This window comes from Seriola dumerili, unplaced genomic scaffold (assembly GCF_002260705.1).
Source record: "Seriola dumerili isolate Sdu_G_001 unplaced genomic scaffold, Sdu_1.0 BDQW01000149.1, whole genome shotgun sequence".
Classification (NCBI taxonomy): domain Eukaryota; kingdom Metazoa; phylum Chordata; class Actinopteri; order Carangiformes; family Carangidae; genus Seriola; species Seriola dumerili.
Genome location: NW_019174404.1, coordinates 9,603,235 through 9,629,498, shown reverse-complemented (window position 1 = coordinate 9,629,498; position 26,264 = coordinate 9,603,235). Strand labels below are relative to the sequence as shown.

Below are 26,264 nucleotides of genomic sequence, written 5' to 3'. Positions count from 1 at the left end.
CTTCAAAACAAATGGACCATATGATTAAAATTGGTAAAAACACTGAATAAAGCAGTTTCACCTTAAAAATCATTATTTCTCTGACACTTTCTTTGATCCTTTGAAAATACACTTAATAAAATTGAATTGAGTAATTGAGTTTAATTGAGTAAATCAAATTAAATTTAAATTCAATTAGATTTACTCAATTGAATTAGTTTGAGTTGACTCAGTTAAGTTAAGTTTGATTGAATTTATTTACTTTAAAATTACATAATATTTGACCTTGTTTAATTCTCTCCTGTGTCTGATGGTAAGGTTAAACAAGGATCTTCTACTTGCTAACCAACTAGAACAACACAAAAACATAGCAGCTACTACAACACAGCAGCAGTGTTTACCAGTGTGGAATTTGCTTAGTGGCACTAAAGACAATTACGATGTCAATTTAACTATTATTAACTACAGTATAAACAACCGCAGGGGCTGGAAAAAGGGAAAAAAGTATTGAACCATTAAAATTTTCCTTACCGCCAAACAGCAATGTGTATTTTAAGGAGTGTTGTACAAGATACTGAATAAAGATCACACGCTTCTGTCTGCACTGAACTGCTCTGTTGTTGACTGGCAGGATCGTGGAGGAACCTGGCAGTGCTTTGACAGACTTCGACCTATTTTTTTTTTTCTTAAGTTTTAAGATCTCTGGTTATCTTTGTGATGCTCTAAGCTGTCAGTGTGAAAGGAAATGTCATATCAGAGCCAAGGAGAATAAAAAGCTATAGAGGAGAGTGATGTGTATGCATAATGTTCAATGAAAAACACTTCTGATTAGAAAATGCCCAAAGACATTTTTTTTTGTTTTAACGAAAACTTCAAGAATCAGGATGATGATGATAATGATGATGATCTCCCTAGCTGTATTTGGAGTGGAAAACTGAGTATAAAAGCACTGAGGTTGTGTGTGTGTGCAGCTAGACTGCTTTCCTGCCACCCACCACTTTAGATGAAACTCATAACAATAGTTCACTCTTTGAACTGTAAAGAAACTTCCTTTGATCTCACGCAGTGGAACTTCCCCTGATTTCAGGATTTCAAAACAATACAAGATGGGTCAAATATGAATAACATGTTTATATTAAGATTTACACATTAGTGACTGTTCTGTGCCATTATGACTTCATATCAAGTGGTATGAAAATATGGGTGGTTTTTAAAGTAATACAAAAACATAACAAAATACAGCGTAAAAATCTTTTTTTTATGGAAGAAGTTTACATCATCGTATCTCAACAGATTATGGGGGATAAAGTCTCGAAGATAGATGTGCACGGGTTTGCTGCTTAATACAGTCTTCTCTTGGCAAACCTGCTACATCCTATAACTTTTATCACTCCATATTCACTTGTTCATTCACAGTCCTCAGTGCCAGACCTTGATCTCACCGGCCCAGTCGCAGGTTGCCACAGTCGCAGGCAGGACAGGATGCTGAGACACACAGAGACAGGGCTGGCTGTGGGCTTGGAGAGTGTGCAGCAGCCGAGCGTTGTGGTAGTCATAGAAGTGAGCGGAGCCTGTGGCGCTCCCTGAGGCCAGGATAGATCCATCCAGAGAAAACTCACACTGCACCGCATATCCCTCCACCTAGGAAAAAAAAATCAAATATATTATATTAGTTACAATGCACTGACCTTCAACCAGGAGCCATTTTTATGTTTGCAGAGTAATAAAATGTCAGTATAATAAGTGTATTGTCATCCAGTAGATTACAAACTAAGGCAGCTGACATGTTAAAGTGGCGATGTGCATGTGATCACAAGAGTACCAGTTTAATCCTTGGAACAGCAGAATAAAACTGTGTCGAGGAAGTAAAAGAGGTGCACTTGCCTGTCCCTTATTATCACCTCTGGAGTGTCTTCAGTGTGCTGTTCAAACACTAGGACTGAATGTGTGTGGAACAGGATGTTCCTGGAAAAGAGCACTTGTGCTCAGTCAATATACCCTGCTTTATATGATGATATCTCAATATCCATTCAGTTGCCAGTTTATAAGGTACACCAAGTTAAAACTAATGCAGTGTAATGCAACAGCTCTGCAACAAATCATACATTCATGAAGGTTATAATGTTCAGTTTGTGTTGACATTGTTTCAGAGCGGTGTTGATTCAACTTACCGGTCATTTTGAAGGCTGTATTTTGTGGTGCTGTTGAACTATATCGCATTATGATAGGTGTTATTTTGTCCACCCCATTTGTATCAATGAGGCTAGGCTAATAATGTGAAATGGACTTGAAACATATGATCCGATGAGTGGCAGTTGCTTTCAGGCTGCAATAAAGTATTTATAATCCCTGTAAAGGTTATGTGATACACTGACTGGCTACGAACACATGTATACTGTTAGACCTGTTTGCTTCAAAGCAGTATATAATAAAGAAAAGTTGAAAAATAAAAATGAAATTTTGTTTGTTGTGTTTGATTTGTAGTGTTGTGTTTTGTACCTGAGGGTCACCAACAATGGAAAAAAAACAGGTCATGGAGTGTGAGATACAAATTTATTTCCTGTCCATGTTTGTATTTTTCTTGAATCAACGATCAAGAAACCACAATAACAGCTCAGCATGTTGTCAGTGATAACCTACAGCCATATTCTGCTCTTTTGCCCTCAGTGGAAATATTGTATTGTAATTAATGTGTTTGTTTTGGGGAAGGGGACTATAGAGGAAATGCTGCAGGCTATAGATCTACATGTGGTGTGTAGGTTATGGTGAGTGTTTCATCTGTGTGTATACATTTATTCTGCCTTTAGTTTTGTGCTGAAGTTGTTTGTGTGTATGCATGTGTACATCCGACTGCTGCCCTTTCTGTATTGATCAGGCCCGCTGAAACCCCCATCCAACCCCGGAGGCAACATTTGTTACTGACCTTGTGTCCTTCGTATCGCCGCCTCTTGTTCATTCTATAGGGCTGCTGGGAGGAGAACACTGCCATGTAGTTCCCATTGGTCTGGGCGACAAAGGACTCCTCCACCGGGTGGAGAGCCAGGCTCGGGCACGTGTATCTCTCCTGGTGGCCAAATGAGAGGAGGGAAAGAATCCAGAAGGGAAATTAATTCATCATTTGACCTTTTCTTGCTGTTACTAACCATGAAGTCAGCTGCATGTTAACTAGTCTATTAATTTGAAAAAGCCTTATGTTCTGAGGTGCACTGGGTGGACAAAGTCACAGAAACACTTTAAAATGTAATGCAATCAGTTTACTATGGTCATTTGTGAGGTCACACTTTGTGTAGTAAGGGATTGTTTTATATAGCATATATAACAGTTCCTGTTATTTTATCCATCCTTTCATTAATATTCATAGTGTGAAGAATTTGCAGGTCTCCTGAGACTTCCTGAACCACACAATAAATTCCCAATTCAACTCCAGAAACACTGATTCACTGAGAATTTATTCAACACAAAGAAGCACAAAGGTTATGAGAAACACATTTTTAAAATAGGTGGCACTCAGTCGAGCGCACACTTGGCACTATGTAACTGTCACAATATGCCAGTTCCACATGCCTCATTACCAACTTGTTTCACATCAGGAGATTCACACATTTTCATGGATTTCACCTTAAATGGGAGGTGTGATTTGCCTGTTAAAATTTAAACAGCTTTTAAGCCTTTTATTTATAATTTGTGCCAATCAGCACTATGTTTTTTCAAGGGCTATTTCTTTTTTTATTCACACACAGATTTCCTTACATGGTAGATCTGATTGGAGACTTTGGCTGTGGTCTGGTAGTCCCAGGCGATGAGGGTGCGGTCTGCAGAGTCTCTGCTTACACAGTCAGAGCTTGTTATAAAGTCCATACCACCTCTCAGAAACAGGATGTCCAAGGTCTGCTGGATCCCTGCTTTGTACACTTTCACAATCTGGAAACACACAAACATGCACACACAAAGAAATTAGCATCCTGCTTTAAAATTCAGTGTAAAAAGAAAAAAGAAAAAAAAAAAAAAAAAGGAGAAAAGCAGTTCAATCTACAATGTAGCGGGTAGTGTTACTGTGTGAAGAATGTCAAGTAGTTATACTATATATACCATATTCAGTACATTACAGAATTAGTGTTGAAGCCATCCATGATGCTTTTACAGCACAGTACTTTTTTTTGTTTGAATACATGTTGTTCATGGCACTCAGCTCAGAAGAGCAGTAACCTGCTTACAGAGCTCTGAAACGCTGCTCCGGTCTTAGATTTTTTTCCACCACTTAATTCAAGGAAATTTAGTCTCAAGAAAATATATCAGGCTACAACAATATTTTTTGCAGCACAGTAAAACTTTTATCCATGGCAACAGTATACCACTTATGGGTCCTGGCCACTAACTGGTTATCACTTACACCTACAATATTTGAAACTGAGCATCACCAACAGAGTGGATCAAAAATATATCATGACAAGGATCGTAAGAAGAGAGGTTTAAATTAATGACAAAAGTTTATTAAGACTTACATGGATATCTTACAACGTGTTTAGGTTAAGGGAAGAGATGACAGAATGGTGAGATTCAGTCAGTCATGATCTAGACTGAAGAGAACAGTTTATTTACTCCTTTCTTTGTTAGGCCAGTCTTACCAAACCAGATTTGCACACTGTGTTTGATCAGATTAGGTTTCATTTCAGAGCCACTGAGCGAGCGGCAAGCAGCTACGCTCAACATCAGACAATTTAACTTTTGACCTCTAACTACAACTTAAACTGCTGTTCTTCTGCTTTGTAACTTTAACCAAACTTTTAACGTTTGCTCTTTACAAGGAGTTGTAACATAACACGGAAGAGCAATCCCATTCATCCAGTTCAACCTCAAGTCTTTCTGGCGAGACTTCAGACCTCAGAGAGCTTTAATGTTTATGCCTGTGGGTGGGTGTGCTGGTCTCTCAGCCCTTTTTTATCTAGTGGGGTAATTTCGCCCCAGCGCAAGAAACACACAGCCTAGGGCTAAGACTGACAGGCAGCCAGGACGCTACAGCATTAACAACCTATTTGTTGAGGACAGGTCTGTGCTCACTCTGCTATTCACATTGACACCTACTAGCAGAAGCAATCCCTGCTGTATTAAGTCTACAACCCTGCCAGGAAACGATGCAGTTTGCCGAGGGGAGAAATTACGTGTGAGCATTCAGATTCTGAGGAAGTGAATAGGATTATCATATAAAACAGCCCATTAAGCTTAATAGCAATATTAGGTTGCAGGTTCATGGGAACAATTTATGAGTCCCAAACGAAATTAAAATTTGCTTTGAATAATTAGCGAGAAAACCTGCAGTGCTGCTCATATGCGTAAGCGGCAGTATTATCCTTTTAGTGAAATATAGCACAGGTCATTGTGCAGGGCCAAATGTAGACTAGCTTGTTTGTACTGGTGTGTAAATCTAAGTGTGTAGGAGGGAGATGTGAATGAGGGGCATGTGCTCAAAGCCTACATGGCTTAGATTTATAAAGGTCAAACAACAGTCCACGAAGCAGAGTCAATAAAAATGATAAACTGTAAGGAGGTTAATAAGTTTGACCTTGTGGCTGCGAGAGTCCCAGGCCTTGACCACTGAACTATAACCTCCACACAGGAATACATCTGGGTTGCTGGGATGCAGGGCCACAGACATCACCTTGAACTGGTTGTCCAATTTCACTATCTGCTCCCCTGCAGACATGAAGAAATAAGAGAGAGAGAGAGAAGAACAAGATCAGTGCTTCTTTGAATCAGTAAATCTTTGCATCTTCTAATGTAAAGTACAGTTCTTCATGTACTGTATAAAATAAAAGGAGCCTGAATGTTTTAAAAGTGTGACTATTTACATTTGATAGTGTAGGTAATCTTTTCCAGACGTAGAGTTGTGGACAATAAAATTTCTTTCGCAATCTCCTGGATTCATGAAACAACACTGTCTCAACTGTGTGCTTATTAACTTTATGTTGGCAGACATTTTAACCATTATGGACTTGAGTGTAGGTCTAACCAGCCATGAGTTATATACAAAGCATGGCTCTTGTTTGTGATGCGCCTAGTGAAGAAACATTGATGCTTCTAGGTTCGACATCTTGTGTGTATTCGTGCCTGTGCAGTGTTTGTACCTGAGTGTTGCTTAGTCAGCTGTAAGGGACTAATTTCTGAGTCACCTCTGACCCCTGGCTGGTTTCTGTCCTCAGCAGCCCCCGACATTTCTCTGAGTCGCCAAGGCTGGCCAAGCAATCACCTCACTGCTGTTAAATCTCTGCCCAGAGAGAATCTGTCTGAACAGACCAATAGACTCTACGCACAAGTGTTGGTCTTTGATAATCTATCGATATCTCTAGTCTATAAATTCAAAAATAATGAAAAGTCTATTAAATTAATAAATCAAGACAAACTGTCGCTGTTTGTGCTGCATGAAAAGCTTGATTAAACACCGTCTCTCTCAGTTGTCAAGACTAAACTAAACACAACATAAATTTCAATTGCATTTCCCCCCGAGACGCAAATTCTGCTCAAACTTCTCTTTGGTTTATTAATTGAGCTCACTGTGAAGATCCAGGCCTCCTTGTGAAGCCCATTAGATTCCTGTGCAGTAAACATTGTGTGTAATTAATTAAATTGTGCCGTCGCCTTAGCTGATAAACTGAGTGATTCAAGAACAAGCTCACTAATAAAAGATACAGTAAATCTCGCTATACGCTGCCGCCAAAGATAGTGTTCAACTCAGAGCACCTTCTGAAATTCATGAGGGACTGACGTTGAACTTAAAGAGAGGAGAAGCTTTCTGTGATCATTTCAGGTCAGAGGCAGGAGCGACGCCTGTTTAAAGGCTTCAGGTTTTGATCACATGTCTCTGTCACTAAAAAAAGCTTCACATAATCTCACAAGAGAGCACGGAGAGTTCCTTGTGATAAAACAAAGCTTTTATTTTCATCATTAGATGCCCCAGGTCAGTTCAACAGCTGAACTGTAAGTGTGTAACTCACTGTAATGATGGTGGGTGACAGGATTTACCGAAAAGACTGCACGGATTTTGTTGCTAGTGTGCGGCCTGTCTTTTCCAGACATCAGCACATCATAGTTACCAGTCTCAGAGAAGCTACTTGATTTAAACATCACTCAAGACAAAAAGATAATCTAAACTGACAAAGACGTAGTGATATAGAAAAGAGGAACTACTGTTTTGGCTAGAGGCGGCTTTATCTAAATCAATTAAAAAATGTCACACTTAAAAACAAAACAAAAACACTGAGGGACTTAAATATAATTAAGCCTGACAGGGTGCGACCAAAAATTAGTTTCCAGGGAAAGCCACGAAGAAGGCTGCACAAGGAACCAGAGCCAGACTATGAGCCAGCAGCTCCGTCAAAGGCTATGCAAAGCAGTACACCTCAGGGTTCAACAGCTCCTCATTAATTCATCGAACAAACAACAAAGACCACATCCAAAACAGTCTTAGGCAGTTAGCCCACAACAAAAACGCACTTCATTACACACTTGTTCTAGGATTTTCCTACCAAGTCTTTTTAGAAGGGAGGAATGAGCCACAGCTAATAAAGTACATCAAAAATGAACCTTCTTTCACTTAATGGTGGACTAGCGCGCACCCAGATTCGATTGCATTGATCCAAAGTTTTAACAGGCAATTTCGTCAGGCTCACACTTCCTGCTTAATTGGCTTACCCGTAGCGATATGGAAAAGATCTGTCATCGAGATTTGAAACTCATGTTTGGCAAGACGATGAGAAATCAACATTCTCCTCGTAATAAATAGGGCCTTGTCATGTTTTAATTAAGCAAGATTAATTAGCTTGCTTGAGAGGGGAGATAAGGGAAGACTGCAATGATCTGTCCCTCCCTTGCTATGGTTTACTTTGTAGTCCTGAAAGAACTGTGATCATGCTGTAGAGCTGACACACAGTGGCGCACTACAGAGAGGAGGACATTAGGGGTGATTGGGACGGCAAGGATGAGCCCCTTAGAGCAGAGGGAAGCAGGATGTAGTGGATATTCTGCCTCATTACCAGATCCACCAAAGCAGGGTGCTGTCACTGCACATCAGGAAAGGTTAGGAGGATATTACTTGGTTCTGACAAGCCATATCCAAAAAATATTTTTGGAAAGTCTTAATAAGCCCTGTTTGTAACTAATTTGTATCTTTAAAGATATTTCACATTAACTATGTGCTAAATCCTGGTATATGAGAAAGTGAGAAATATTTATTTTCATGTGCTTCCCTCAACGATGTACAACAAGTTTCATAAACCAAAAAAGCTTCACAGGAAACTTCCTACTTCATGTAGGCAGCTTTTAAATTATACCACATAGAAGCACTAACAGTTATGTTACAAACCTACAATTGTTTTCACTGTAGAAACTAATTTCTGGTAATGTATGTTATAAATGTACGTATCACCAAAGAACAGGTTTTAGTCATTTTCAAACATGGGTCTGTTTCCTTTTTCTGTCACATGATGGGGTGAAACGTGTCGCGACCAAGCAGGTAACCACTGTAAAAATAAAGCTTTAAAACTAGGTCAAAATGTAAATAAGCTTGCCGGTGGCATTTGGAGTAAACGCTTCTGTGTGTGTGTGTGTGTGTGTGTGTGTGTGTGTGTGTGTGTGTGTGTGTGTGTCTCCAGTGTTTATACAGCCGTATTGTACTGGTTACCTCCTAAATGTGTGAATGAGGTGTTAAAGTAAAATGAAAGATATCAAAGAAAATGCATTCAAGTTAAAATGACTATATATATTGGAGATATTACTGTTAAATATGTGACAACAACCATGTGTAAAACAAACCCCTGTCCCAGTTCACAATATTGAGCTAGAAGCCTCTGGTGCACATAATAAAAGCACTTCTCTTGCATTGGATTGCCAGTTGGCTCAGATACATACTGATATGTTTTAAACAAACAATTTTCTGTGAGTTGACCCCAGACTTGACATCACTGTGTGACTCGTTACTTTTGCCCTTGCACTACTGGCATTTGTAGCTTGTAGCTCCTCTTTTAAAGTAATGCTTCGCAATAAAGTGAAACTCCATCTTACAACCAAACTATTGTTGTAGCTACATTCATCAAATATGATTCTGCAAAGGCAATGAGAGGTGGAAGGACAATACACAAGCCCACTCCAGTACTGGCACTATCTTTGTGTATTATTGGTTTTTGGAAAGCAAGGACGACCTCCTTCCTGCCAGCGCCTGAAGGGATCTGGACAGAAGACTCAAGTCTTGCATACACACGCATGATCTGACACATCAACCTGTGGCAGCCTGTGGGCATATGGGAATATTTTTCCTACGCCAACCTCCACCAATCAGCTTTTCCAAGGACAGCCGTGAAAGCATTGGACAACAGCTGCCACTTCACACTAATGCCCTCCAGATGAAATTCATTTATTCCACTCCCCAACTCCTACTCTCTCTGTTTTTCTTTCTCTGAATTTATTCTGCCTCTTCTGATTTCTTTCTCTTGCATTCTTGCTCTCCCCTACCTTTCTCTCTCTGCATTATGCCTCTTAACCTGCTCTCCCTCCCTATATCCTCCTCTCCCTATACTATTGCTATTCAGCTGTGACAGCCTGCCCGTGGCCCACTGGGAGTGGATGTAAGATTCTACAAATTAAATTGGACACAGGAACAACTGCAAAGATGGCCAAGAAAAATGGCCCCACACACTATTCTTAATGCATAGACTCTCCTATAATTCCATTTCTCTGTAAACAAACCGATTGGTGCAGCACTTCGTGAGGTATACTGAGGTGAAATAAGGGGTCAGGTGTCCTACAGGACTCTCGCTCTCCAAAGAGAGCTCAATTGAGCAGAGTAGGGCCAGCTGCCTTCCTTGTTAGAGTCGAGAGCCACAGCATTACTGTGAAGTGTGTAAAGATCAAATTAATCCTGATTACTGTCTGACAATGAGCTGGCAAACACTCAGATCCCTTAGTATCCCATCACTCTTGGTCGAGATAATGTTAACACATATGCTGCATGAGGGTTGGGAGCTTCATTAACTTTCCAAATATCCCTGTCACAATTATGCCAACACCTTGTTTTAGCCTTGTCATGTGTGTCAGAAATATAAATCCTCTGGAAAGAGGGGAGTCATAGCTTACCATGTTGTGATGAGAACCACAATTATGTCGGTCTGTATTTAAATTATTATGAGGCAAATTATGCATGCAGCCTGAGCTCTATTTTCTGTCCACTGATCGAGTATGATTGGTTTTAAAGTGCCGGTGTCTTAGTCTTAGCTATAGCACATTAAATTGCTCCACAGTTGAGCAGAAACTGGGCTGGAATTCCTAACTCCCATATTAATATGCACCTAAATTGAATTTTCTTCATCTCACGCTACTAAAGGAATGCATGCTTATTGCTCTGTCATGCCAGCACACATCTGCAGATCGTCATCCTCAGAAATAATATGGTTTATTCAATTTCAAACACAAATAAGTAATATCAGTTGTAGGAATATGAATAAGAATAATAAAATATCACTAAAAAATAGAAAGACTGTTGCGTGATTGATGCGTGATCTGACATTACTTCAAAGCTGTTAGTTTGAACCTACTAGGACCTCCAGCAGTGCTGAGCAAGGCACTTGCAGGTAGCAAAGTATAAGACCAAAATAAACATTTGTTTGTTTATGGTTGTGGTAGGTGACGTTCCAGTATAAGGTCATGGTGGCTGCTCCTGTGGTGATGTATCCATTATTGATCTCCTTCCTGGAGCTGCCTGTGTGTTTAATGGGCTGGCCAAGCTATTATCCGGTAGGCTTTATTGGCAGTATTGACAAACATGCTGAGAGGGGAAGTGCAAACGGCAGCAAGTCATCACAGCAATGTGTTGACCCTGGAGATGTAGATGCCACAGGGCTTCGAAACAATGTCTATTGTACGTTTGCTAATTCTGTTGAGCCTCTCTGGTCTTTTTCAGTGTGTATATGTCACTATTACATGTTAGTGAATGGACAGAAGGGACAAACACAAGGATTTTGAAATCCTTCTTGGTGACTCTTCAATCTGTTCAATTTAGATAAAATATTGAGTCTTTCTATGAATTCTTACTAACATTTTGAATTTTAGGTGTCGGGAGTCATTCTACTTGCTGAACGCAGTAGTGGAGCCTGTTGTTAATTGTCTGTATGAGTTGTTCCCATCATTTCTGCCATGCCTGTTAAATGTACACTTTACCACAAAACAAAGCATTTCCAAAGCAAATCAGATTATTGATCTCTTCTACATGTCACCTTGAAAATGCTCAAAAATCATACAAAGGGGCTGGCAAACAGTGAGCCTGTGGATTTGGCTCAAACTGTTACTGTTACTGTTGGTAGACAAAAATGTCTACACCCTAAAAGGTTTTCAGAAAGTAATAATGCTTTTTTTTAAGTATACCCTGTGAATGTGTGTGTTTGTCAATGTGAGATACAGAGAGAGAGAGAAATAAAGGGAGTGATGTGTCCCATTTTAGGGGCCATCTGCACTGAGGCAGACAACCGTATCAACCTCCTCCCTAACTGAAACACTTCACTATAGTGTCACTGTTGGATTTCAGGTCTTTACAGCAAAAAATTAAATAATTATAGATGTAAGTATTTTATAATAACATAATAAATCAATAACTAACAGAATAATGTTTTGTTATTCAGTTCATGTATACCCTTGAAATAATGTACATACATTATGATAACGTAATGGAAAGCATATCACTATTGTACGAACTCTGTGGTAAACTCAGAAATGTTCAACTTCATGAGCTGACATGAATCAAATGCACAATTTAAAAAGTGACTGGACCCCAGTGGATTTGGGATACCAGAGGCTTAAAGGGAATACCAGTTGTTTCATTTAAATTTTAAGAAAAGAAGCCAGCGTTTCTTGGCTGCACTTGGAGGAGTCTTTCGAATGGGTTAGTTGACCAGTTATGAAGTATTCACTCTAGAAATGCAGATTTCGAAGGTGGCGGACCCTGAAATGGGTCACGACAACAGGGAGAGAGAGAGAGAGAGAGAGCTTTGAAATTTGTACAATGGGCTTATAACAGATTTTGGGGCCCAAGGCAATTTAAAGTCAGTCCACACATAAATTACTACACCAACTTTAAATTTGCAGGAAGTTAAGTTGCCAAGAAGTTTTGTTTTCCCACAACACCAGCAATATGCTTGGAGAAAATGTTTGATGAAAAGCAGCTCAAACCGGGTTTCAATTAAGTAAATCTAAGACTTTTTGACTGTAACTTTTTTAATATTTGAGGAAAATATAAAGGCACACAACAGCTGTCCTGGTTTAGTGTACCTAGCCAGAGGTGAGAAGCACTACTCTGTAGACACGTGCAAAATTGTATATAATGTTGAGTTCAGTTGAGGGCAAATTCACAGTGACATACTTAGTAAATCTAGTGTTTTGTTATGTGACATTGTGTTCTTCAGAGCAACAGAGAGAAGTGTTGCTATTCACCTGTTTCCACGTCTGTGATCACAGCCTTGTTGTCAAATGAGCCAGTGAGAAGGTGTCGCCCGCAGGGGGTCCAACAGGCATCACGCACAGCTCCTGAATGGCAGGTGTAAACCCTGAGGCATCGCCCGCTCTCTGCTCCATCCCACACCTGCCAGACATGGTCACATTGCATCAAGACAAAGTCACAAATAAACCTCGACTGCAGCAACAAACTCATTTTTTTACTGACTGAACACAAGCTCAAATAGTTCTGGAAGAAAGGTTTTGCTGTTCTGCCTCCACTCCATGAATGACACGGTGTATACTATAGAACAACTTCAATTGAAAAGAACTGGTGTCACTTAATGAGCAATAGTGAAATCCAGAGTAGAAGATTATATCATTAATATGTCCTTCATCTTTGTAGGATGCTTTTAATTTAAGTTTAAGAACAAGTTATGTGATGAAAAGTGCTACAAGTGTGCTGAAAGCCTAAAAGGTAACACTGACCCCTGAATCCTTTATACAGCAAAACAAACTCCTCATGTAAAAACATACGGTATGACAGAAAGAAGCAGTAAAAAAGAAGAGACATCAGACAGCACTGACACACTGTGCTTCCTTCACACAAACAAGAAGAAAGGACTGCATGCTTTGGATGAGGTTTCAAGGCAGTTTACTGGGAATCAAATACTGTAGGTCAGACTTGGCGGTCACTGCTCTCCCCACCAAAAAGAAAAATGATTTTTTTTTTTTTTTGCTATGCCTTCACAAATGATTCATGTAAGGTGTCCTCCAGAACTGAAAATCTTTCCTGTGCGAATGAGAACTGGTGAATGCAGTCTCTCTCTTTGTCAAAGCTGAGACAGATGTAATCCAAGCCTTCCTCACACAACTTCTATTGTAATGAAACAAAATGAGATTACTCTGCAAAGTGCCACTGGATAAATTGGCACAATACATATACAAATCAGGCTTATTTGCAGGATTTAAAAGCAAAAACAACCTTTGTGATTAATTTTTTAAACTAATTACCTTTGAGCATGTCTATAAATCAGTTCCCCGTGGGGTGGAATGGCTTTAATGGTTTTGTACTATTAGAGATGTCTCTGATTAGAGACGGAGCAGAGGAGAAAAGCACCCAACTGCCTTCTGTTTGCTGTGCCCGCCATAACTATGCTATCGAACACTTTGCCAGTTTGAAATGTGATATCATGGTGCTAATAAAGTACAAAACGGGGCCGAAAAAAGCAGACTGATTCATAAATGAGGTGTTAATCTGCCAGATTGTTCTGTTGTTGATTTTGGCTTTGTCTTGGTGTGGCGTTTTTGTGTTTCAAAAAAGATCACTTGGCAAACTGGCTGGTCAATACTGTGACATGTTTTTCATCAGATTCTGTGCTGATAAAGATAAATGATATTCTGTCAGGCATGTCAAAAGACAAAAGATTCTCCCTGAAGCCCAGCCTGAAAACCAGTGGGTGGTCTGGTGCCCATTGAGGTGAGGTATTACACTAATGATAAAGTATTTTTTATTTCCCCGGCATTGCCAGGGCCACAGAGGAACTTTGAAGATCTGCGCTGCAGATCCCTCTATGCCTCTTTCTGTGTTTCATTATTAAAGATGACTCCTTCATACAGCATATGAAACACACTGAGAAGTACTGTGCCACAGCTCCCACAGGAGCCAGACGGGGAAGAAAGATGGACGGGGGAGAGAGACATATCAATCCAGCAGGCAGTAGTTTAACAAATAGAATGGCAGAGATGCCTTCAGGGTGAAAAACAAGTAACACAGAGAGAAACAGAGCCCGAGACTCACACTTTTGATTGCTAAAAAGCTAAGTATTGGAGCAATGCATCTATTAAGAATATTTCCATTCACTGTGCAACAGGCTATATAAATTCTCTGTAAGATTTTAGGCTTAGGGAAACACTGCCATCTCAAGGTAACATGGAAATCTGTTAAACAGCAACTGATGACAGCATCTATAGTCACAAAAGCACTCAACTAAACACAGACTTTTACATAACAAGTCTGACAAAGTGGCATGTTGCTTAAGCTCTGTCTCCAACCTGCTCCCTATGAATGACAGCGTTAATGATTATGCACCATAACACCACCATTCAATCCACACACAATTGCAATAATCCTGCACAATGTGAGACCTGTGCATGGTTGAAATTGAGCGCTTGTTTATTTGCATCCCCCTTAATTTCACCGGCCACTTAACAGACACGCTGAGCGGATCCTAGCGGATGACTCATTGGGGTAATCTGCTTCCTAAATGACTCTCGGTAATTAAAACTAAATTGGTATTCGTGTTATCAACTTAAAACTGCTGCCTTACACCTGCTGTAGCCATGGTGACAACAGCTGCAAACAGGCTGGAATAATAATAGTCAGACAGGAGGCCTGAAGGGTGTCGGTGAAGAAATACAACCACAAAGAGGAAAGTGTCAAGACTTCATAGAGTATGCTCCCTCTCTGTCTTCAGACTCCAAACAGAACAGGAAAGCTGTTGTCAAAGTGCTGAAAGACATAATCAATATCTCTGGACAGTAGGTCAATAAATATACAATAATGTATGGCATGCTATTATGATACAAGAAAATAAATAATGCCACATTTTCACAAATGACTGGGATTTTTCTATACCAGGACACCGGTGTGTATTACTGTACTCATACCATGGCTGCTTGCCAAACTAAAGTGTTAGACTGTCTTTACATTACATTTAAATGCATATCCAAATTTTTTTCACCATTTTTTGTCACATTTTCAATAATTTATTGACTGTCCATTGTTTTTGGGTAAAATGAAACACAAAATATTTTCCCCTATTTCTTGCTTTTCATTGTGAGGATTTCCTTCTTTTCTTTGTCTACTGTACACTGAATATCTTTGAGTTTAGGTCAACCCTTCAGCCAGTCAACATTCAAGGGAAGGACATTGAGGTGGTGCACACTTATAAATACCTAAGTTTGCACCTGGACAGTAAACAGGACTGGTCCCTGAACACGGATGCCATCTACCGGAAGGGGCAGAGCCGGCGATTTTTCCTCAGGAAGCTCAGGTCCTCTGACGTCTGCAGTGAAATGCTGCATGTTTTATTTGTCAGTGGTGGCAAGTGTATTTTTTTATGCTAAAGTTTGCTGGGGCAGCAGCATTTCCGACATGAACACAAGGAGACTGGACAAGCTGGTCAAAAAGGCTGGGTCTGTGCTTGGTAGGAGTCTGGACTCACTCAGGACTGTTTCGGAGAGACGCATGCAATGTAAGATGGAGGCCATCTTGGAATATACCAACCATCCTCTCCACAATATTCTGGCAGGACAGAGAAGCAGCTACAGGTGCAGCAAACGTCTCATCTAACTGCGCTGCAGAACAGAGTGGTTCATCCTTTGTGCCCACTGCCATCAGGCTATACAACACCTCAGCCAAAGGAAGTGGACTTATCTAATTATTATTGTTTATTTATTATGAACTGTTTTTTATTATTACCAACAATAAGCTAATGGACACATGAATTTCCCCTAGGGGATAAATAAAGTATCTATCTATCTATCTATCTATACAGCTGTTATTTTCTGCCATTTAATAAACCAAACAATTATTCAATGAATCTACAAATAATCAATAATAATAATAATTGCTAGTTACAGGCCTTCATGTTTCAAGTTTATACTTAGTAAAATCCCCTCTTAGATTTTATTAGTGAGAGTTAACTGGTTAACACAGTTAGAAGCCAAAGCACCGTTGCTATGGTTACCTGCACTTTAATGTGCTGTATTTTGCATGATTTACAACAGTGCATAAACTGTTGGCCAGAACCGTGTTTGAGGTGTTATGTTATGCAATTTTCAAGACCAACCAGCATCCAATAACAAAGAAATGTTTTCTGTGGCTAACATGTAGTTATTACGTTTATTGGGCCGATATTCAATAATAACAAAGATTGTGATATTTCCCGGCATATGCGTTATTATTCACAATATCCTTTGTTTTTTTTTAATCAATTCACTGCTTTGCTTATTGTACTTGGCATGTGACAAATAAAACTTTGAATTAATTTTAAATTTTAAAAGTAATTAAACAACTAAGTCCTTTCTTGCTCTTCTTTGCTAGTCTCCACCATCTGCTCCAAACAGCCCTTTCCAGGACCCAGAAGAGGTGGCTACCATACTGCTGCACTTGTATGCTTATGCAAATGATCTCATGCATATTTAAATGATTAATTATTCAGAGTCCTCTTAGGATATTGGTGAGGTAGGTGATTTCGTACTGGGATAGAAATATTTAGTCATTGGCAGACACCTGCATTGCTTGACCTTTACAGTAGGGAAATGAGGGATTGTTTCCTGGTGTAAAATGCAGAAAAAGGGGGGGAGGGGAATCAGAGAGAGAGAAAGAGACAGGGAGGGAGAGGGAGAGAAATAGGAAGTCCCATGGGTCCTGACATACATTCAACTGACAGTGACAGATATGATTCCAAAGAAAGTGGTTTACGGTGCATCTATAAATCGATGCGGCAGGGCAGATATTATCTCCCTGTCTGTAACACCATGCCAATTACACTGAATGTCAGGTAAAGTCATTATCCTCTTAGACCTCATTGATGCACTTGGCACCTGCCTGAAACTATACTGATAAATGGATTTTTGTGCTCCAGACCACCAGGTATATGTAGCAGACAACCTGAGAAAGGATGACAAATTTTATTACATTAAACTAAAACTAATAACTAAAACTTGAATTTCATAAACCAGTTCGAATTAAATCAGAACTAAGTGAGCATATATGATTGGATACATTGCACTACAGAAACACTGAATCCTGTCTTTACTATTTCATAGCCTCCTAGGCTCCTAAGTATTAATGTGCATCTTTTCTGAGGACAGTGATAGCCTTATTGTAGCTGTTATTACCTTGAAAGTCTTGTCCATGGAGGCAGACAGCAGCAGGTGACTGAGATGAGGCACAGGACACCATTGCACTGTGTTGACTGGTCCCTGGTGGCCTCCCAGGCTCATCAGAAGCCTCCTTGGTATCCCTGCTGTGTCGGGCTTGAGAGCAAGATACGGCTTCACTATCGCTGACACATCTGAGAGAATTTGGCTTTCCCTGGTCTGATTCCCTGTGACTTGCTCTGCTGGATACTTTGGGTCCACTGTCTCCACTGAAGTGGCAAGTTTCTGTCTCTTGGGAATGTATGGTCTGACACATGATGGGACAGTGTACTGTCTTTTTGCTGAGTTCATCCCATCACCAAAGCTTTGTGGCACGTGTGGAAGAATGTGCTGTGGTGACATCTTCCCCCGAGTTGCAGGTAAACTTGGAGGAGCTGTAGTATCTCTGAAATGCTTATGTTGTGATATCCTGCTCGCGTCAAAAAAGTTCTGTGGCTGTGAACGGGGTTGTAGCGAGGAAATGGTTCTTTCTGAGATATTCCCATGATATTCCAACACCGTCCCCTCAGCGTCATGGGTAAAACTTCGAGGGTTGGCTGGTACATCTGAGTTATTACACACCACAACTTCTTGGTTTTGTTCATAAGATCCAGTTTGGACAGAAGCTGATGTTCCCTCCTTCGTTTGATCCAGAAATTCATCCTCTGACTCTGAATCCTCATAGGCCACTAATGAAGACATCTTCACAGGACACTCTTAAAAAATAAAGGGACAACAGGTGAGATCTAAGTATAGTTATTCCATAAGATACCTAAGGGTGACATCTAGTGGATGCTTGGACTTCTGCACCTAAAAATAGCATACTCACTTGTCACTTTTAGGTAGATTTGTTGACATTAAAATAACGTGACCTGGCAGTTTAACCACAGATTTACAAATGGGAATTTATTGTCACTAGTGAGGTGAAATGTGTAGCAGCCACCTCCACGCACCAGCCAAGCAGGCGGGGAGATAAATATAAAGAGGGAAACTCCACAATGGGCTCATCTTAATCAAATAGGACAGGGCAGGACGATCATTTTCGGTAGAGCCCAGAATTTGCAGTCGGGCATGAAACGCCAATGCTACGTAACTAGTCGTCCTGTTAAGGCTTGTTATCTAGTCAACACAAAGCCAAAACAGAAAGAGAGCAAACTGCCACCTAGCTCAATTTACTACCTTCAGACAAAGCAAACACACTGTTTCTTATTGTTACTTAACTTATAAACGTAAAGAATGGACGCTGTCACTACAAAGGTTAACGTAAATCCTGAAGTTTAACGCTAAATTACGCGTTAGGCTAGTGTGTTAAGTAGCGCCTATATAGCAATTTTAGCTAACGTCAATCATTTGCACTTCTGGCTAAAAGCCTAATATAACCTACAAAGAAAGAAAAACTATCCAGTAAATCTGCGTGTAACATTTTATACCTGCAGTCCTGTAAATTCATCAACATATCCGACTTCTGAGAGTTAACAGTCACACACATGGTAACAACATCCCGCAAAACCATTTGACTAGACGCAACGTTTCAAAATAAAAGCATAGTTTCGATTTTCCAACTCATGTGGTAGTCATTCTACGCGTAAAACTTTTATTTTGAAAGCAGCCGGAAAGTACTAATGGTTGTCCGTCCCCTCCGACAAATGCCGTATTAAGTTTACTTGTATTATATTTAGCTTTTTTGATTCATGTCCAATGAATCTGACAAAATACAAGCCTTATTTTTTTAAACTATATAATATAGCCCCCAAAGTAACATTTTTTTCGCATTCAGTCATTCGCACCATCGAATCCATAGCGGAATCATTGAGGAAGCCATGTTGCGAGGGAAGAATTTGATTTGAATACTTCCAAAGATTCTGTTTCGATATTAGTCATGGATGTACTACAAGACCATATTAGCTCACTAAGGCTGATGCAAACTTTCAGTCTTCTGATTAGGCTGATGCAAGCTGACAGTCTTCTGATTAGGCTGATGCAAGCTGACAGTCTTCTGTGTAAAGACTATCATAAGGTATGGCGCTAGTCATTTTTATTTATTCTTATATTGTCGCTACTCCATCATTTATTGTAATTTCAGTAACTGTATCATATATGACATCTATGAGGGTAAGATAAATGTAAATAATCAGTAATATTTGACGCTTAGCTGTTGAAAAGCTACCTAAGTTATCTGTTGTGTGTTCACATATGGGAGTCTTCTCAAACTGCTGTGGAAGATGATACAGTACAGTATCACTAACAGTGCTAACTTTGATCCAGATGCTCTTCAGAACATGTCATATTTACCTATGTCATGTGTTTGGTAACAAATTAGTTTTATCCTATCTCTGGGGCAGTGTGAAGAAGATGACAGACTGTCAGGGTGACGGCGAAGGAGCGAATAGTCCAATGGAGCTGTATGAAAAACTGAACGCTCAAGGAGATAAAGTCAGAGTCTTGAACACGGCTAAAGCTGAGAGAGTAAGTGCTTGTAAACTACCTTGTAAAAACAGTATTTTTATTCGATGGGTTTGGTTAAACAAAGTTACAAAAAAAAACATAACGTATTCTCACTTCCTACTTGTTGGCAGTTTGGGGTTTTCAGATAAATGTCATTTGAGATTTTCTGCCACTACTCCACAAATTAAATGTCTATTCATCTTCACTGTAATAGCGGGAAGCAGAAATCTTAAGAGAGAGATATTTCAACTTAAACCGAAACTATCTGGAAGCCTTTATGTAATTTGGATAAACTGATGCTTTAAAATATAAACCTTCTATCTGATTCTGGTGGGATTTGGCTGCTTTTATTGGTGTGATTTTTCTGACAGCAGTGATTGGGTTTTACAGGCTGAAATTGATGCTGCTGTCCAGTTGCTGCTGAAGTTGAAAGTGGACTACAAACAGATGACAGGTCAGGATTACAAAGCAGGAAGTCCCCCCTCAGAAAACTCTGTTGTCCCCGACAATGGGCCAGCAGCAGATGATGCAAATGATGAAGACACAGTTGACCCATGGAACGTTTCCACCACCAGTGCCAAGGGGGTAGACTACGACAAACTCATAGGTAAGATTTAAATGAGCTTCATGCGTGGCCTTTACTTGAAGAGCTGAAGCTCTATGTTTTCTTTCTTATTTTTGGACTCAGAATATGAATGTCAACAATACAGCTCATACTATGAAGTTCTTTAAGGGTAGTTCAAGCTGAGAAATTAACATTGTGTCATGTCTTTCTTTAGTGAGGTTTGGCAGCAGTAAAATTGAAAAGGAGCTGGTGGACAGAATAGAAAAAGTCTCGGGACAGAAACCTCACCGCTTTCTGAGAAGAGGGATCTTCTTTTCACACAGGTCAGCATTCCAGGAACTGAAGATGTTTCATCAGCTTTATTACTCAATTACAGTAACTCCTCATATGTTTCACAAATTACTCAGTGTCACATTATCAGTGAGTCTGAATCTTTTTCCTGTTTAGTAAAACAGACGATGGCAAGAATGTGGGTGTTCATAGGGGAATAGCACGTCAATGAATCACTTACCTTGTATGCCTATTTTTGTTTTGATAGAGATATGCATCAGGTGCTTGATGCGTGTGAGAAGCAAAAGTCCTTCTACCTTTACACTGGCAGAGGTCCGTCCTCTGAAGCCATGCACGTTGGTCACCTCATCCCCTTCATCTTCACCAAGTGAGTTCTATTCACCAAGTTATCTCAGTCCTTCACCTGTATACCTGATCTTACTTGTGGATTTTTAATTTATTGATTGTAATTTATAACTGAAACTTACTTCATTTCTCCAGGTGGCTTCAGGATGTATTTGACATCCCCCTGGTGATCCAGCTGACTGATGATGAAAAGTATCTGTGGAAGGATCTAACAATAGAAGACTGCCACCATTTCGCTGTGGAAAATGCCAAGGACATCATCGCGTGTGGTTTTGATGTCAACAAGACTTTCATCTTCTCTGACCTTGACTATATGGGGTAAAATCATTAGTAATGAATGATCCACCTTTCATGTAACTGAGTCAGCATATAATTTCTTGTCGTCTGAATTGTTTTCTTTTTTAATATACTAATTTTGAATTAATTTCCACAGAGCATCTCCTGAATTCTACAGGAATGTGGTTAAGATCCAGAAGCATGTCACATTTAACCAGGTCAAAGGCATCTTTGGCTTCACAGACAGTGACTGCATTGGTAAGACATCTGAAAAGTCTTTAGTGACAAAAAAATAGAACCAATACTTTGGTAAGAGGAGGAAACATTAAATTAACTGTTTAATGCTGCAACTTTTTGTAACTGATCAAATCATTTTCTTATGATGAATGATATAATTTGTAAGAAGCTAAATGCTCGTGCTGGTTGCCAGAGCTCAAAGAGCTGTTTTCAAATTGCTTTCACAGTCAGTGCAGTGTCTGAAGTGTGATTGTATGTTGGTATTTTATGATGTTTATTATTTCTTATCGTCCAGGAAAGATCAGCTTCCCAGCCATCCAGGCAGCTCCGTCCTTCAGTAACTCTTTTCCACAGATCTTTGGAGGCAGGAAGGACATACAGTGTCTGATCCCCTGCGCCATAGACCAGGTCGGGACAGCACTGCATTATTAGATAACAATACTATGTACTGGCATTCATTGGTTAAAATAATGTGTGTATCTGTCCACTCACATTGCAGGACCCTTACTTCAGGATGACCCGTGATGTAGCTCCAAGGATCGGCTATCCCAAACCAGCACTGCTGCACTCCACCTTCTTCCCCGCCTTGCAGGGGGCGCAGACCAAGATGAGCGCCAGTGACGCCAACTCCTCCATCTTCCTCACGGACACACCCAAACAGATCAAAAACAAGGTGCTGCTATTACTAGTTATTACAAGTCACTACTTACTAGTCAGATTTATATTGCCTATGTTTTCTGAATATCTGATCTGTGTAATTGTTACTTACAGGTCAACAAACACGCATTTTCGGGGGGGAAAGACACAGTAGAAGAGCACAGGAAGTACGGTGGAAACCCAGACGTAGACGTCTCCTTCATGTACTTGACCTTCTTCCTGGAGGACGATGAGCAGCTGGAGAAGATCAGACAGGTGAGGCTGTAAAGAACAAGGGAATCCAATATGATTTTTCAGGTTTAATTTCCTTTGCTAATCACACTCTTTCTGTGTTTTGTTTTCCCTGCTTTGTCTCTTCCCGTGAGCTCTTTATTTTTTTTTTATCATTCCTCTCTGCTCACTCATCCTCCTTTAATTGTTTTCTGCTCCCTCACCCCACCTCTTCTCTCTGCAGGACTATTCATGTGGAGCTCTGCTAACAGGAGAAGTGAAGAAGATTTTGATTGAGACTCTGCAGCCGATGATCGCTCAGCATCAAGAGAGACGCAAACAAGTTACAGATGAGACAGTAAAGCAGTTCATGACTCCAAGACCTTTGAATTTTAAGTTGTAGTCTGCTCGAGCTTCTGAGATGTCGGGGGTCATTATGTTGTTAATCTCAATACAAGATCAAAAAATGCATTGTAATAGAAAAATCATATTCTGCACTTTGTATGGCTTTCTATAAGCTTGGACATGAATCTGTCCTCACATTTATAATCCTTATTTGGCACTATGAATCTGTCTTCACATGTAAACTCCTTATCTGGAACTATCTGTTACTTCTTTTCGACAGTTAGACAGTTTTGATAGTATCCATCATTGTTCGCACACACACATCCTGATCATGCCTCCTTTTTCCCTCTTCATATAAAGTTCATATACACTCTTTGTTCTATAACAGTCTGCGGTTGCACTCTGTGTGACTGTACGCTAATCCTTTGCAAAGCTTTTATTAAACTANGTCAGGGGTCATTATGTTGTTAATCTCAATACAAGATCAAGATCAATGCATCTATCTTTTTTCCATCTAAAAGCAATGTAATTTCATTACATATTACATTGTCTCATNAATCTGTCCTCACATTTATAATCCTTATTTGGCACTATGAATCTGTCTTCACATGTAAACTCCTTATCTGGAACTATCTGTTACTTCTTTTCGACAGTTAGACAGTTTTGATAGTATCCATCATTGTTCGCACACACACATCCTGACCATGCCTCCTTTTTCCCTCTTCATATAAAGTTCATATACACTCTTTGTTCTATAACAGTCTGCGGTTGCACTCTGTGTGACTGTACGCTAATCCTTTGCAAAGCTTTTATTAAACTATATAAAGACAACTTGATCATTTTGTCAACTCTTCATTTTCAGATTTCCATCACAGCATCTATCTTTTTTCCATCTAAAATCAATGTAATTTCATTACATTACACAAAAATGTAAAAAAAAGTATAAATGTTAATTACTGGAGATTATGTGCTTCTCTGTGTCAAAACTAAGCATGGCATTGCCCACGTCTTCACGCCACTTGTCATGCTACTTGTTAAATGTACATGCTTTTCTTCATGAAGTGTTTGCAGCGCTGCAAAATCGGTTCAGGAGTGAAAGAAGATTCAAGTGGAGTACAGTGCATATTGTGGCAAAATCTGCGCAGTGACCAACAGTAACACAGCTACACACCCACTTTACAGAATGTTGGTTAAAAGGTCTTATTTTACTTTAGGAAAAAAGCCTTCAGAACAATAATTGTTACTTTGTGATTATCAAAACAGGTGTGTTGTATATGGTGTGAAGAGAGAGGCGTAATATGATGAGATATATTATGATACGTTAATCTCTTCAGAGTTGGAGCACATACCATTAAGTCTTCATCTGGCTTCGTTAAGGAAATTAAAGCAAATGTAATTGTGAGGAGATTTGAATCAGCTTTTTCTCTAAGCATGGTTTAAATCAAGAGGTTTCATTCAACTTATGCCCAGACTAAAAATAAAACTGTACTTCAACAACAAAACTTTGGAAAACATGTTTTATTTAAAAATGTAATCATATCCTAGACCTGGAGCTGGTGACTGTAAATGCCATAGCATATGATTTGCATCAATTTCATACTCATCAAAGCATTCAGTGACCCCTCATGTCCTACAGATGGCGGGATTGTCACCTGGTTTCAGTGTTAAGTGTTACCTAATGCATGCATGCATGCACATAATATTGTTTTAATATTTCTGGGGTCAAATAGAAAGAGTACCCATTTTTCCCACAATATCACACCCATCAAACATATCAACATAGGCATTCTGTGATATAATTGTCTTGCTGAAGTCTTACTTCACTTTAAACCACTACTAAAGGTGCCTGAGAACCACTTCACTAACAGATTGTCATTGTCAGTTTCATACAGCTCCACACCTCCAATATTCTTTATAAAAACACATTTACTTACTTAATAAATTTGTGTCATACAAAAATAATGTAAATATATTATTCAGCACAGCCTTCCATGAAAATCCTTCTTTGCGGCATTATTTGAAGTTTCCTTGTCAGAATTCCCAGGTGCAGGCTGCTCCCTATGAATGACAGCGTTAATGATTATGCACCATAACACCACCATTCAATCCACACACAATTGCAATAATCCTGCACAATGCGAGACCTGTGCATGGTAGAAACTGAGCACTTGTTTATTTGCATCCCCCTTATTTTCACCGGCCACTTAACAGACACGCTGAGCAGATCCTAGCGGATGACTCATTGGGGTAATCTGCTTCTTAAATGACTATCGGTAATTGAAACTAAAATGGCATTCGTGTCATCAACTTAAAACACTACTGCCTTACACCTGCTGTAGCCATGGTGACAACAGCTGCAAACAGGAAATGGTTCTTTCTGAGATATTCCCATGATATTCCAACACCGTCCCCTCAGCGTCATGGGTAAAACTTCGAGGGTTGGCTGGTACATCTGAGTTATTACACACCACAACTTCTTGGTTTTGTTCATAAGATCCAGTTTGGACAGAAGCTGATGTTCCCTCCTTCGTTTGATCCAGAAATTCATCCTCTGACTCTGAATCCTCATAGGCCACTAATGAAGACATCTTCACAGGACACTCTTAAAAAATAAAGGGACAACAGGTGAGATCTAAGTATAGTTATTCCATAAGATACCTAAGGGTGACATCTAGTGGATGCTTGGACTTCTGCACCTAAAAATAGCATACTCACTTGTCACTTTTAGGTAGATTTGTTGACATTAAAATAACGTGACCTGGCAGTTTAACCACAGATTTACAAATGGGAATTTATTGTCACTAGTGAGGTGAAATGTGTAGCAGCCACCTCCACGCACCAGCCAAGCAGGCGGGGAGATAAATATAAAGAGGGAAACTCCACAATGGGCTCATCTTAATCAAATAGGACAGGGCAGGACGATCATTTTCGGTAGAGCCCAGAATTTGCAGTCGGGCATGAAACGCCAATGCTACGTAACTAGTCGTCCTGTTAAGGCTTGTTATCTAGTCAACACAAAGCCAAAACAGAAAGAGAGCAAACTGCCAGCTAGCTCAATTTACTACCTTCAGACAAAGCAAACGCACTGTTTCTTATTGTTACTTAACTTATAAACGTAATGACTGGACGCTGTCACTACAAAGGTTAACGTATATCCTTAAGTTTAACGCTAAATTACGCGTTAGGTCTGTGTGTTAAGTAGCGCCTATATAGCATTTTAGCTAACGTCAATCATTTGCACTTCTGAATCAAAGCCTAATATAACCTACAAAGAAAGAAAAACTATCCAGTAAATCTGCGTGTAACATTTTATACCTGCAGTCCTGTAAATTCATCAACATATCCGACTTCTGAGAGTTAACAGTCACACACATGGTAACAACATCCCGCAAAACCATTTGAGTAAACGCAGCGTTTCACAATAAAAGAAACGATTCGTTTTCCCACTTATGTCGTGGTAGTCATTCTACGCGTAAAACCTTTATTTTGAAAGCAGCCGGTAGGTACTAATGGTTGT

At 39.7% G+C, this 26,264-nt stretch overlaps 2 protein-coding genes across 5 annotated transcripts; one reads left to right on the top strand and one right to left on the bottom strand.

Annotated features, from left to right (window-relative positions):
- Positions 1-1,143: 1,143 nt before the first annotated feature.
- Positions 1,144-25,909, bottom strand: wdr25 (WD repeat domain 25). 4 transcript variants are annotated; one of them, XM_022750364.1, is made up of 8 exons: positions 25,463-25,909; positions 25,118-25,349; positions 17,356-17,860; positions 12,448-12,595; positions 5,540-5,670; positions 3,730-3,900; positions 2,903-3,043; positions 1,144-1,620 (listed from the first exon to the last, which is right to left on the bottom strand). In XM_022750364.1, exons 2-8 carry the CDS (start codon positions 25,333-25,335, stop codon positions 1,399-1,401), a joined length of 1,536 nt encoding a protein of 511 aa, XP_022606085.1. In that variant the 5' UTR covers positions 25,336-25,349; positions 25,463-25,909; the 3' UTR covers positions 1,144-1,398. The 4 variants fall into 4 exon arrangements, with proteins under 4 accessions (XP_022606085.1, XP_022606084.1, XP_022606086.1 ...); XM_022750363.1 differs by lacking the exons at positions 25,118-25,349; positions 25,463-25,909 and adding an exon at positions 18,807-18,887 and having other exon boundaries at positions 17,356-18,092; XM_022750365.1 differs by lacking the exons at positions 25,118-25,349; positions 25,463-25,909 and adding an exon at positions 18,797-18,876 and having other exon boundaries at positions 17,356-18,092.
- On the top strand, positions 19,303-23,186 carry LOC111225471 (tryptophan--tRNA ligase, cytoplasmic-like). Its single transcript, XM_022750367.1, has 12 exons — positions 19,303-19,320; positions 19,351-19,393; positions 19,719-19,842; positions 20,212-20,428; positions 20,601-20,709; positions 20,925-21,044; positions 21,158-21,340; positions 21,456-21,556; positions 21,831-21,943; positions 22,035-22,208; positions 22,307-22,447; positions 22,647-23,186. The coding sequence occupies exons 3-12, from the start codon at positions 19,729-19,731 to the stop codon at positions 22,803-22,805; spliced, it is 1,431 nt and encodes a 476-aa protein (XP_022606088.1). The 5' UTR covers positions 19,303-19,320; positions 19,351-19,393; positions 19,719-19,728; the 3' UTR covers positions 22,806-23,186.
- Positions 25,910-26,264: the final 355 nt, after the last annotated feature.

Excerpts from the sequence above, each read along its gene's own strand:
- wdr25 (XM_022750364.1), bottom strand. The coding sequence starts at position 25,335 with ATGTCTTCATTAGTGGCCTATGAGGATTCAGAGTCAGAGGATGAATTT. Across the intron at positions 3,901-5,539 it reads GGGACTCTCGCAGCCACAAG|ATTGTGAAAGTGTACAAAGC; the intron begins GTCAAACTTATT and ends GTGTGTTTCCAG. Across the intron at positions 3,044-3,729 it reads TCTCCAATCAGATCTACCAT|GAGAGATACACGTGCCCGAG; the intron begins GTAAGGAAATCT and ends TTTGGCCACCAG.
- LOC111225471 (XM_022750367.1), top strand. The coding sequence starts at position 19,729 with ATGACAGACTGTCAGGGTGACGGCGAAGGAGCGAATAGTCCAATGGAG. Across the intron at positions 20,710-20,924 it reads GGGATCTTCTTTTCACACAG|AGATATGCATCAGGTGCTTG; the intron begins GTCAGCATTCCA and ends TTGTTTTGATAG. Across the intron at positions 21,341-21,455 it reads TCTGACCTTGACTATATGGG|AGCATCTCCTGAATTCTACA; the intron begins GTAAAATCATTA and ends TAATTTCCACAG.